This window comes from Oculina patagonica, chromosome 10, assembly GCF_052425735.1.
Source record: "Oculina patagonica isolate OP01 chromosome 10, crgOcupat, whole genome shotgun sequence".
Lineage (NCBI taxonomy): Eukaryota > Metazoa > Cnidaria > Anthozoa > Scleractinia > Oculinidae > Oculina > Oculina patagonica.
Window position 1 is genome coordinate 14,887,483 of NC_135767.1, and position 13,974 is coordinate 14,901,456.

The window sequence follows — 13,974 nt, forward strand, 5'->3', positions numbered from 1 at the left end:
AAACAGGAAGATTTCTTGTCATTTTTATGTAGCGCTTAATAAATTAAGACGATACAGCCAAAAGTTGCGTCTGCTCGAAATATTTAATGTAAAGGCCTTTCAAAATATCATTATGGCAGATTTCCCTACCCTTTCATATACCTAAATTTGTGAAATCCCTACCCTTTTATATACCTGGAGCCTGAAAAAAGTACGCCTTTCGGGCGGAGCCTCCCCGTATAGGCCATTATAGGGAGTATCCCCTCCCCCCCACCCCCCTCCCCGGGTCCACGTCTTCAGAAGATGTAATTTTACGTGTGTATATTAGATTACTTAGAAATGACCACTGGTACTACAAGCTAAGTTATTGCATTGACCAATAAAATTTCCCGTTAAAAAAGGGCGAGGGCTTTAGATGCTTTCTTTAACAAACTTGTGTATAATTTTTTAAGACTTTATTTTGCAATAAACTCATTATGTATACTACTGACACATTTGTCACTTTGCAAATAAGCAATATCTCATAATAGTCAGTCTGGAATCTTCTCCAAGTCATGGGTATACATATGAAAACCCTTCTCCACATAATGGTTCAGCAGATATCGTTATTCGGGTTGGGGCGCGGCAAATCAATAAATATACAATGCGGTGTCTTTAAAAACCTATATTATATGCGTATATTTTCAAAACGAAACACGGAACACGCAGAAAACAACACACACTCAGCGGGGACAGTGGTTCAACATTATCCTCCCTTAAGCTGTTTTTTTTTTTTTCCGCGGTTTCTTTAGAATGCGTCAATGTTACATGGTACGCTATCCCCAACACTTTAGCAAGTTCAATAGCAGTCAGTCTCGAATGTTCTCCAACTCACTGATATACATATAAAAACCTTTCTACAGGAAATGAATCAGCAGATGCCATTATTCAGGTTTGGGCAAAGCAATGAATATACAATGAGGCGTTTTTGAAAACCTATATTATATGCATAAATTATAAACCGCAACATGGAAAAGAAACCGCAACAAGGAACACACGGGAAACAAAACACATTCAGAAGGGACAGATCGTTCAAACGTTTTTCGCGGTTTCTTTAGAATGTGTCTATAGTCCATGGCAGGTTACCCCCAATATTGTAGAAATTTCAATAAGTATGCACCTCTACACCCGTTTACACTTTTAGGTAGAGAGAGCAGTTTGGCATGAAACCAACGTAACTCTACAAACAATAAACAATAATTAATAAATTTTTTTTGGTTTTTTTTTTATTTTTTTTTTTGTTGGGGGTTTTTTTTTTTTTTTTTTTTTCTTTTTTTTTTTTTTTTTTTTTGGTTTTTTTAATTTATTTTTAATTTATTTTTTTATTTAAATATGCCACGATTTGACAGATCAAAGATAGATGATCAATTATCGCAGGCTAGCGTTGGCGTAATTAGGTTCTTCTTTCATTACTTTGTGAGCTGCGTCAGGTCCTTTCATTAGTCAGCAAAGAATAGAATTAATCTAAAAGAGATAAGACAGATCTATGTAGCCATACGACGACATCAAATATACACTGACGGCCTAACGCTACAACATGCTCTAAATGCATGGTTTAACGACGTGCGTTAAGTAAGTTAGGTTCAGACACAAGCGGCATGTCAAAGACAATTTTACATGAAATATACTTGATATTTATCCGTAAATCATTGATTAGGCGGAAACTAAAACTGCAGTTATAAATATAATACTGTAGTCTTGTCATCTAGAAATTACTTTGTGTACGGAAGAAACTGAAGAAGTACTGACGACCAAGAACATGGCCAACTCTACTTCGGGATACGGAAACTACACAAGCGAGATAAACCAAACAAGCAAAGAATCATGGCCAGAAGGCGTACTCGTATTTCTTTCAGCCTTGAACATTTTTCTATCCGTCACCGCAACACTGGGCAATACTCTCATCCTTGTAGCTCTCCATAAAGAGTCTTCTCTTCATCCACCAACAAAACTCCTTTTTCGATGCCTGGCAGTCACTGACCTTTGTGCTGGACTTATATCACAGCCACTATTCGCTGTCGCTCTTATAGGGCGTATAATTAAGATGAACTACCTCGACGAAGTCGACGAAGGATACATTGTTACAGCCTTTACTTTGTGCGGAATATCCATTTTAACATTGACAGCAATAAGCGTGGATAGACTTCTCGTTCTCTTGCTGGGTTCGAGATACAGACATGTTGTAACATTGAGACGAACTCGTGCAGTTATAGTTTGTTCCTTTGCAATCTGTGCTCTATGTGGATCGATGCATTTTTGGAGTACTCGTATTGCCTGGGTCGCAATTATTGTATTTGCTGTACTTTGCCTTATAACTACAACCTTCACTTACACAAAGATTTACTTAACATTACGACAATATCAGCCTCAAGTACAAAACCATGTTTACCAAGGCCGACCGAACGTAGAAAGAACTTCACCGAACATTGCACGATACAAAAAGACAGTTTCTAGCGTAGCATGGGTACAGTTAGCTCTAGTCTCTTGCTATGCTCCGTATATTATTGTATCTTTGCTCAGATTTAATATGTCACATGGAAGATTACTGTTCGTGTTCTATCTAGCTACGGTAACTCTAGTCTTTTTCAACTCATCTCTGAACCCGATTCTCTATTGTTGGAAGATCAAAGAAGTGAGACAAGCAGTGAAGGACACGATCAGACAACTTTGCTGTTCCTTTAGTTAATTAATTATCTATTCTAAGCGGAAAAACTAAACAGTCATCTTCTATAAGTTTTGTATAAAGCTCAGCCCCAAAAATATGAAAACTTCAATAAAAGAACCTCCAAGTCTAATTTCTGCATGTATAGATTTTTTCCTACGGTCACTGACTTTAGTAATGGCTAAGGATAAGCCGACCCGAAACATAACATACAGTTTTGTTTGTAAATATCTTTGGGGCTGTAAAACATTCTCAAGTCTCTAGAAAGTTCTTATTCGTGACTGAATCTAGGATTGGCTGAAAGATCCTTGCGGAAAAAATTGATGAAAATTAATTTAAAAAGTTAAAAATTAATTAAATTAAAAAACTAAATATTCAAATGAGAAAAAATGACACTAATGCCATGTGGTAAAATGGCTTTAAAAAAACGTATTATTACCGTTAACCTCCTGCGACACAATTTTAGTCTGCACAGGAGCATTACCAAAGCCAGGTGTACACGTTTTCAGGAGATGTTATTTTAAATAATGTACAGGTTAGTTCATTCAAAATTACCACTGCTTTTTCAAACCACGTTATTGAAACCACCCTTGGTATTTGCCTTGAATGGGATCTTTTAATGCCTTCCTAACCAAACTTTTAAATGAAATGTTATAACTAGGTTTTGCAATATTATAAGACCATTCTACTGAAATTGTCACCTTGGAATATTTAGCCATATCTTAACAGAGTCTTTGAAACCCATTTTGCGTTTTCGACGAGACCACAAAAAAATAAAAAGAGACCATCCTTTAAGAAGACTTAATACGAAACACGCTGGGAAAACGAAACACGGAAAACCGAAACAATAACACATTCAGAGGAGCTTAGTGGTTCAGTCGTTCCCCTTCCTAACGCCTTTTCGCCGCGTTTTCTTTAGAATGTGTTTATAGTCCATAGAAGGTTACCCCCAACATTTTATCAAGTTCAATAACAGTCAGTCTCGAATGTTCTCCAACTCACTGATATACAAATAAAAACTTTTCGTCAGATAATGATTCAGCATGTGTCATTTTTCAGGTTGGGCAAAGCAATGAATATACAATGCGGAGTTATTGAAAACCTATATTGTATGCGTATATTAAAACCGCAACACGAAACACACGGGAAACAAATCACATTCAGAAGGGACAGATGATTCAAACGTTTTTTCGCGGTTTCTTTAGAATGTGTTCGTAGTCCATGGCAGGTTAACCCCAATATTTAAGCAATTCCAATAAAAATTCGCCGTTATACCCGTTATTACTTTTAGGTGGAGAGAGCAGTTTGGCATGAAACGAAAGTAACTCTATCAACGAAGTAAACAACTTTTCATTCGACTTAACTTAAGTCATTACATAAAAAGATTGGCGAGAAAGACACTCTCTTTTTATATTTTCTCTTTCTTTTTTTTTTTACAGTATTTTTTATTGAAGTACTTTTGTTGATGCGTTTTCCGCTGTTCTAAACGTAGCCGTTATTTCAATATGCAATGATTTGACAGACCAAGATAGATTATCAATTATCACAGGTTAGCGTTGGCGAAATTAGGTCCTACTTCATTTCATTCCTTTTTGAGCTAGGTCAGTCCTTTCATTAGTGAGCAAATAATATAATTAATCTGAAAGAGAATTAATTATTAAATCTAAACGGAAAAAACAAATAAGAAAGATCTATGTAGCAATACCACGACATTAAATACACATTTGACGGTCTAACACTGCAACATCCTCTAAATGCATGGTTTAATGCCATGCGTTTAGATAGATTCAAACACAAGTAGCAGTCGAAGACAACTAAACATGAAATATACCGGATATTTATCTGCCAATCATTGATTGGGCGGAAACTAAAACTGCAGTTATAAATACTGTAGTCTTGTCATCTAGAAATTACTTTGTGCACGGAACGAACTGAACAAGTACTGACGACCAAGAGCAATGGCCAACTTTACTTTGGGTGACGGAAACTACAAAAGGGAGATGAACCAAACGAGCACAGAATCATGGCCAGCAGGGGTTCTTGTATTTCTTTCAGCCTTGAACATTTTTCTATCCATCACTGCAACACTGGGCAATACTCTGATCCTTGTAGCCCTCCATAAAGAGTCTTCTCTTCATCTACCAACAAAACTTCTATTTCGATGCCTGGCAGTCACTGACCTTTGTGCTGGCCTTCTATCACAGCCACTATTCGCTGTCGCTCTTATAGGGCGTATAATTGAGATGAACGACCTCGACGAAATCGACGAAGGATACATTGTTACAACATTTACTTTGTGTGGAATATCCATCTTAACATTGACAGCAATAAGCGTGGATAGACTTCTCGCCCTTTTGCTGGGTTTGAGATACAGACATGTTGTAACTTTGAGACGAACTCGTGCAGTTATAGTTTGTTTCTTTACAATCTGTGTTCTGTGTGGATCGATGCACTTTTTGGAGTACTCGTGTTACCTGGGTTGCAGTCATTGCATTTGCTGCACTTTGTCTTGCAACTGCAACCTTCTCTTACACAAAGATTTACTTAACATTACGACAACATCAATCTCAAGTACAAAGCCATGTTTCCCAAGACCGACCGAAAGTAGAAAGAACGCCACCGAACATTGAACGATACAAAAAGACTGTTTCTAGCGTAGCATGGGTTCAGTTAGCACTAGTCGCTTGCTATGCTCCGTACATTATTGTGTCTTTGCTGAGATTAAATATCTTGCGTGGAAATATAATTTTCGTGATCTATCTAGCTACGGTTACTCTTGTTTACTTTAACTCGTCTTTGAACCCGATTCTTTACTGTTGGAAGATCAAAGAAGTGAGACAAGCAGTGAAGAACACGATCAGGCAGTTTTGCTGTTTTTGTACCTAATCCGCCGTTTGACCAAAGCGGGGACAGTATGTTTTGGGGGAAGTTACGGCGACTTATTTGGCGTTCAGTAAATTTGCCAAAATATATGTTTGTATTTCTGCTGCTTTGAGACACTAAGATATCATCTTAATAAAAGAAAAACACTGCTTTCAACAACAAATACCAGGCAAACAAAAAGGTTAATTTCAGTTTATAAGATTTAGATCACGAATCGTAAGGAAGGAGTGCGTTTTTTCGTTATATTTTAGAAGTAATATTAATCAAGCCAGGTGTACACTTCTTCAGGAGATGAAATTTTGTAATTTTATAGTCAAGGCTAGATTATTTAGAAATTGCCACTTGTATTACAAACTACGTTATTGCATCAAGCCATTAAATTTCCCCGTTAAAAACGGGTACTTTAAAAGCTCAGTTCTTTCCAAACTTGTGTATAAATCTTTATGACTATGTTTTGTAACCAACTCATTACGTATACTACTGACGCATATGCCACGTTTCAATTTTAACCAATATCGCAAAACAGTCAGTCTCGAATGATCGCCAACTCTCTGATATACAAAATATTTTTTTGTTTTCAGATAATGGGACAGCAGATGTCGTTTCTAAGGTTCCGGCAATTAGTCCAATTTATATACAAGGCGGAGGGTTTGAAAACCTATATTATATGCTTATTCTATTAACCCCCGGAAAAGCAAACTCATACCCCCACCATCGTAAAAAAGAGGGGGGAGTGGGGGGGGGGGGGTGGGGTTGGATGGAACCCTTCCCAAGAGTTTTCGTCCTATAAAGGGGCACCGAAATATTTTTGAACTGGGTAAAAAGCCCGAAGCATACTCTACAAGATGACATAATTCTTGTTGGTGTGACGTCATATGACGTCAGGTGACGTCATTATAGCCGCCATCTTGGATCCGCCATCTTGGATTCTACCATTTTCTGTGAAAGTGAGAAAATAACGGAAATCGATGCAAAATCAAACCAGAATGCTAATGGAATGCAAAAATAATCAAATCGTACAATTCTGTTTCAAACAACTGGAAAAAATTAAGAACAATGTTAACAATGACGATTTTTGGCAAAACCTGCTTGTAATTATGACGGGGCCATGGCAACAACAAATATCATGGACACATGGTTGACATATCAAAATTTCCGAAAGGGATGAATGAACAGCTACTGAAAGTTTAAGCATTGTAGAGTAAATCCTCTTTTCAAAGTTTTGAAAAACCCTTATGGGGAGGGGGACGGCATCCCCCCCCCTTGTACGTCCGAGGGTTAAACGGAAGACGGAACATGCGGAAAACGGAGCACATTAGAGAAAACAGATAGTTACCCTCCCATAAGCTTTTTTCTTCATTTTTTTTATTTTTTCTTGCGGTTTCTTTAGAATGTTTCTAAAGTCCATGGCAGGTTACCCCGTACATTTTCGCAAGTTCCATAACTACCGCATTCGCCGTTATACTCGACCATACCCTTAGGTGAAGAGAACTGTTTTGCATGTAACCAAAATGACTCTATCAACAATATTAAACAAAAAGTAAACAACTTTGCATTAGGGAAAGTCATTACATAATTAGATTAACGAGAAAGCCATTCCTTTTTATTTATTCATTTCATTTTTTTTTTTTTATTTTTTTTTTCGATTGTATTTTTAGATGTATGTGTTTTCGTTGATGCATTTTCCTCTATCTTGAACGCAAAGCTTCACGTGGCCGTTATTTCAATATGTGATGATTTGGCATACCAAAGATAGATTGTCATCAACTTATCAATTATCGCAGGTTAGCGATGGCGTAATTAGATCCTACTTTCATCTCTTTGTGAGCTGCCTAAGTCCTTTCATTAGTGAGCAAAGAATAATTTATTTTGAAGAGTTAAAACACATATATGCATCTATAACACGACACCACTACATCACACGAAAAGGCAACTTTACTGTTCCGTAAAACCGCCGTAAAGCTGCCATGAAGCCCGCCTTTACGGAACTTAATGCACCTTTACCGAGACGTAAAGTTGAACTTTACGCATTTTTACATTACGTCATAAATCTCCGCAAGGGGCTCCATTTACGCAACTTTACTTCGTAATAAAGTTGCGTAAAGCTCTACTTTACTGTGGCCGAAAAGCCCTTTAAAGCGTTGCAAAGGATCCCTTTATATACCTTAATACCCTTTATTCCTGCTTTACGGGCATCACAACCCCGAAAATCATGTCTTAAAACAACGTAAATTCCGTCAATGAAATGGAAATTGATTCGCTTTGTTTGTCGTAATTGTGAGAAAAGCTACATTCATAACGCTTGTTTTGTACTAAATCTTCCCCAGAATTGCTATATCACTGAAACAGTTTCTTTCTCTAACTCATATCTTCCCAAATATATAGAACATCGATCCCAGTAAAATAAAAAAAAAGATACCAAAAGCCAGAAGCTAGTTTGATCATTATTTATACTGTTTGAAAGCACTAACTTGATTCTGTTGGCGACGGCCTTTGAAGCAATTGTTTAATTGGTATTTAAGAGCGAGTAAGGAGTGCCAGTTTCTTTTTAATAAAGTAGAGCTCTGCGTCTTTCTTTTGAATGAGTTTATGTGGTACGTCTTTGAGTAATGGACATGCTTCCTTAATCAAATGCGATTTTGCCAGAATTTCGAACTCTTCATGCCAGGAATCGAAATTCGAATCGTGGATAAACGAATTTCGAATCACTCTTGTCGGTCTTCGGCGGCTTGTTGGCAGATTGGCAAAAAACAAGCGATGAAACGTGGTGTTGCATCTAGATCTCGGAATCTTTATTCTACTGGTCCTCTAGTGTATGTAGGATTTTATTTTCGCAACAGCTTAAGTTGTGTTTATAACTGCGAGGATCTTTTCTTCATTTATACTTCATCCGCAGTTTAAATACATGATTTTATATATTCATAATTTCAGGAGTTACTATTGTTAATTTCGGGGGCAATGGGCATTTTTCTGACATTTGTTCTATTGTTTTCTCGAAAGGAACGAGCCATTCATGTGAGACCTCGCGAGAGCTGCTACCCGATCTCCTTAGGCAGCCAATTACCTTATTCGAGATGTTATCACAAAGTATTAGAAAGATCACATTTTAGCATATCCCCCACTACTAGCTCAGTTGGTAGAGCGCCGGACTGCCGTGCGGGAGGTCTCGGGTTCGACTCCCAGACCGGATCAACACCCAGGGTCTTAAAATAATTGAGGAGAACTTGCTGCCTTTTTAATTACATCTGCAAATGGTTAGGCGTTCTAGTCTTCTCGGATAAGGACGATAAACCGTAGACCCCGTCTCCTGCATCTTCAGTGTTACAATCAGCAGGGGACGTTAAAGAACCCACACACTCATCGTAAAGAGTACATAGGGCATGGAGTTCCCGGTGTTGTGGTATTTTCTATTCTATGGATTGGGTGGTGGGGTGAGATCATACACATGGACGGATAGGGCTGCCAAAGGCGCCTGATATGCTGATGTCCGTTCCCATCCAATAAAATTCTAACTGTGAAGCGCATTGAGCTTTGTAAATGCTCTATATAAGCACCTATATCATTCATTCATTCACTATGACTTGATTTAAATAACCTTCTTTAAGATGATTCGCCGTACGCCACTACGCTGTACTATCACTGCCAGAGAAAAATCAGGTACGATCACCTTAAGTCCCAACGGTTAGTTTTCAAATGTGTTTCTTAGCACGGCCTTAAGGTGACATATCAGGGCCGACCCAACGGTTAATCATGCGAAAATGTGAAAACCGATGCGCAATTTTTATTTTAAAAAGTATTTATTAGGTGTCCTTGTTTTTAATTAAATCGGCTTTCATCGTTTGCAGCTTAACTCTGGATCGTTGATAATGTAACAGAAATCTTAGTTCTCTAACATCACTTTATCTTACCTTACCTTTACTTAAACACGGTTATCTTTTTTAAGCTCAGAGAAACTTGTGGGACCATGTTTTCCTGATCAAATTTGAATTTGGCAGTAGAGTTTTTTTTTTTTTTTCGCTCTCCTTTTCACGCCACTTACACAGATGTGAAAGAAAAGCTACGTCAGTCTGTAGCTAGCTTCTTTTAAAGCCAGTTTGGTTGTTTTTTTTTTTTTTTCAGGAGGTCTCTTATTCGTACCGTATTTTCTCGATTAAACGCCGGGCACCGAATAAACGCCGGGTCTCCAAGGTGGAGTGGTAAATAAGCCGTTCAGGCATTTATTCGACGTGTAACATGCTTCAGGTATAATGGCAAGAGGCATCCATGTCACAAATAATGATTAAAAGCCCTTTCTTAATCCAAATTTTGCTCGAATAAACTGCACCATTCAAATAAACGCCGGATCCACGAAGCCAAGTTCGAAATAAACGACGGGGGCGTTTAATTGAGTAAATACGGTACTCTCATACCCGTGTAATTTGTTCGCTCAATAGTTAAATGAAAGTCCGGTATAGTAATCAAACATGACTTGCGTTGCCAGAATCTTATAATGATAACACTGACATATAAAAAGAAGAGAAGAGAAAGAAAACATTCATCTATTTCTTTTTTATAACCTATATGATATGAACATTTATGATAAACGGCCACGTTTATTTTGAATTCTTGTAAGATAACTGCCGTTGTCATGGTCGGAAACTAAATGAATTTGTAAACATGGCAAGATGAATACAACAAAAATAATGTATTTTATTGTAATTTTCTTTCTAAAAAGCAGCAGAAAACGTACAGAATTGAAAGGAGTCTTAGGCTGGGTTAGGACGAGGGCGCGCAGAAGACAACTGACACATATGATTGAAAATTTTGTTTATTAACCTTGGGGGGGGGGGTCGGAACCTCCCGCCTCCCGTACCTTTAACTCCCGCCTCTCGCCCCTTTCCGTAGCTGTTCTCTCCTGTTTGTTTCATGTCCATTGCGAAATATTATGAAATGTTACGAAATTTCACTCGTTTTCTCAGATATGTCCAGGATTGAACGCTAATGAGATGCACGTTCCTCATGACAGGCATCACAAAGTGTCCTTATTAATAAAAATTCACCAAAACACACCAAATTATGTCAAATGTGAAGTATTATTATATGACTAGCTCCGTGAGCGGTCAAGATGAAGCGAAATTCGTGTTCTGATTGGCTACCCGAGCGGTCAAGATGGAGCCATCTTGACCGCTCGGGATCGCCCGCTGTGCTCCCGCAAGCGAAAAACTTTTTCCGACGCTACTTGAAAAAGCTTTTCGTCGTAATTTTTCGCTATGAAACTATTTTCCGAAACAACACAAAGATTTTCCAGCTAAAGAAAGTCCAATAACAAAGAAATAGGTTTTGAAGCGAGAGCAAATTAAACAACAAGTTTACGAGTTTCGTGAATTTTATTTGCCGCAAAAACCGGCTAATATAAAAATTAATACGCAAAGCGACTTCAAGACATGATACCAGTTTTGTTTGACGGAAAAGGGAGAGACTGAGGACAGTAGCATACCTGAAGAAGCACTCGGCAAACTTGTGTGACATCTTCAAAACTGCATGGAATATTAAAAGCGGATGGCACGGCGAACCAGGCACTGCAAGCTTAACATCTTTTCACCGGAGCCTCTAACGCTCACGTCGAAAAATGGGTGGGTCGAACATTTAAATTAATGATGTAGAAAAGTTCAAGCTTTTCCCGTGAAGTGGAAAGTCCCAAACGCTTTCAACAATCACAATTTCAGCTCGTGTCTCGGCAGGTTTGCACAACTAAAGCGCCAGAAGCGAGCAAATACTCTGAAAAACGTCCAATATACTCAATAGCTGGTGGCCAGATGGAATGAACATTCTCGTTTCAAGGCTTCAAACTCAACGTTGATTCGAAAATTTAAGAAATTTCGATATCCTTTTGAGGTTAAAAAAGAGCTAAAATTCGCTGTTGTCGCATCGTGTTACTTCGTCTCGATTCATTCAAGAATTTGACAGTCACTCATTAAACTTCCAAACCAATGAAATGATTTTAGCGTGCGCCATTGATTGTGCATGCAACTGGCTTCCTTTTCAGTGCTCGAAAAAAGTCATATAATAAATCCTTTATTGACCAAGCTCGTTCGGTCAAGATGACAGGATATTGGCCTTGTTCTTTTTTTGCGTATTTATGGACCTCGACTTCGTCTCGGTCCATAAACACGCAAAAAAAAAGAACTTGGCCAATATCCTGCCATCTTGACCTCACGCTTGGTCAATAACCCATATATATGGAAATGTCAAATAACACAGTCAAACATGAAGTACTCATTAAACAATACCTGCGTTCAATCCTGGAAATAAGTGCGTTTTCTCCCGGCTCCCGCCACCTTGAGAATACCCTTTCCCGCCCTCTCTCCTCCCGCTTCCCGCCCCTTTTCTCCCGGGCTCCCGCCCCCTGTCCCCCTCCACAACCTTGGCATGCAAACAGTTTGTGCCAACTGAGTCATTGTTACTATGCCTATTTAAAATTCTAAATTAGAACTTGTCTTCAAGAGCTTTTGCCCAAACCAAACTGAAAAAGCTAACCTGTAGATAGTGGAGGGGGACAGGGGGGCGGGAGCCCGGGAGAAAAGGGGCGGGAAGCGGGAGGAGAGAGGGCGGGAAGCGGGATTCTTAAGGTGGCGGGAACCGGGAGAAAACGAGTGAAATTTCGTAACATTTCATTATATTTCGCAATAGACATAGAGCAAACAGGAGAGAACAGCTACGGAAATGGGCGGGGGGCAGGAGTAGAAGGTACGGAAAGCGGGAGTAAAAGGAACGGGAGGCGGGAGGTTCAGACCCCCCTGTCTCCCCCCCCCCCCCCCCCAGATACGTGCCAGTAGAAAATGAAATACAAGCAGCTAACTAAATATTGAATGTACCTGATAATTAACTGTCAATCATCCATCAAGCAGAAACAGCAATTACAAATATTGTTGTCTTCTCATCTAGAAATTTATTTGCGCAATGAACAAAAATGAAGAAACTTGATCAACAAGAGAAATGGGGAACTTGACTTTGGAAGGCGGAAACAACACTAGCGTGATGAACCAAACAAGCACGTCAACATGGCCGATAGGCGTACCTGTTTTTCTCTCAGCCTTGAACATTTTTCTATCCATCACCACATCACTGGGAAATGCTGTAATCTTCATTGCTCTTCATAAAGAGTCTTCTCTTCATCCACCAACAAAACTTTTGTTTCGATGCCTGGCGGTCACTGATCTTTGTGTTGGCTTTATTTTACAACCCCTATTCGTGACATTTATCTTTGCTACATTCGACATAAAAAAGATGACATGGCTTGCCCTCTACTACCTAGACGAAGGAATTCATGTTTCAAGCATAACGTTGTGTGGGATGTCGATCTTAACATCAACCGCAATAAGTGTGGACAGGCTTCTCGCACTTTTGCTGGGTTTGAGATACAGACACGTTGTTACTTTGAGGCGAACTCGTGCAGTTGTAGTTTGCGTCTTTGTAATCGGTGTTTCATGCGGCGCGGTGTATATTTGGAGTGATAGTATTGCCTGCATTGCAGTCAAAATATTCGGAGCTCTTTCTGTTATAATCTCAATCCTTTCTTACACGAAGATTTACTTAACATTACGACAACATCAAGCTCAACTACAAGAACATGTTCAACAGGGACAACCGAATGGAGGAGGGGTTTCCACTGAATGTAGCACGATACGAGAAGACAGTTTCTAGCATAGCATGGGTGCAGTTGACGTTAGTAGCTTGCTATGTTCCGTTTCTTGCTGTGAGTATACTCAAAAGTACAATGTCAACTGACCTAAATCTTTACATGGTCAACCTAGCTACCATCACCTTCGTCTACTCAAACTCATCCCTGAACCCGATTCTTTACTGTTGGAAGATTAAAGAAGTGAAACAGGCAGCGAGGGACACGATCAGACAATGTTATTGTTTATGTTACTAACGTTATATATGCTAAGCTTTTTTGAGCTTTGTATTATGCGACAATTTTAAGGTTTTGAAAATTTCAATAAAAGAACCTACAAGGGCATGTACAGATCTGTATACATTTGTCTCTAAGATCGCTTTGGTGTTCTATGGATGAGGTGAATCCGAACGTTTATTACAAACAGTCATACATGGGCTTTACTTATGTCCAGCTCTAATAAACGTATAACATTCTCATTCTCTAGATAATTGGATAAGTGGACTACTTTTAGTCACGAGAGGACAGCAACAGTTTTGATAATTTATATTGCTCAAACTAATGATTTGCAAGAAGTTGTATACAATCGGGTTTTATTGTTTTTGTGATGTGCACGTCACGGAGATGTAATTTTACTTGTGTAGGTTAAATTATTTACAAAGAAGAACCTGGGGTCTTTTTGAGGCAAAGAAGGTATTTTAATCCTTCTTTGCCAACTTCTGAATGAGTATTTATGGCTAAATTTTGCAATACT

The 13,974-nt window shown here is 38.7% G+C and overlaps 1 protein-coding gene and 1 pseudogene across 1 annotated transcript; both read left to right on the forward strand.

Annotated features, from left to right (window-relative positions):
* The first annotated feature begins 1,497 nt into the window (after positions 1-1,497).
* Positions 1,498-2,816, forward strand: LOC144628267 (melanocortin receptor 5-like). The gene has a single exon (XM_078486335.1). The coding sequence runs from the start codon at positions 1,778-1,780 to the stop codon at positions 2,702-2,704; it is 927 nt and encodes a 308-aa protein (XP_078342461.1). The 5' UTR covers positions 1,498-1,777; the 3' UTR covers positions 2,705-2,816.
* Positions 2,817-12,420: 9,604 nt separating this feature from the next.
* On the forward strand, positions 12,421-13,544 carry LOC144667092 (5-hydroxytryptamine receptor 1D-like; annotated as a pseudogene).
* The last annotated feature ends 430 nt before the right edge of the window (positions 13,545-13,974 follow it).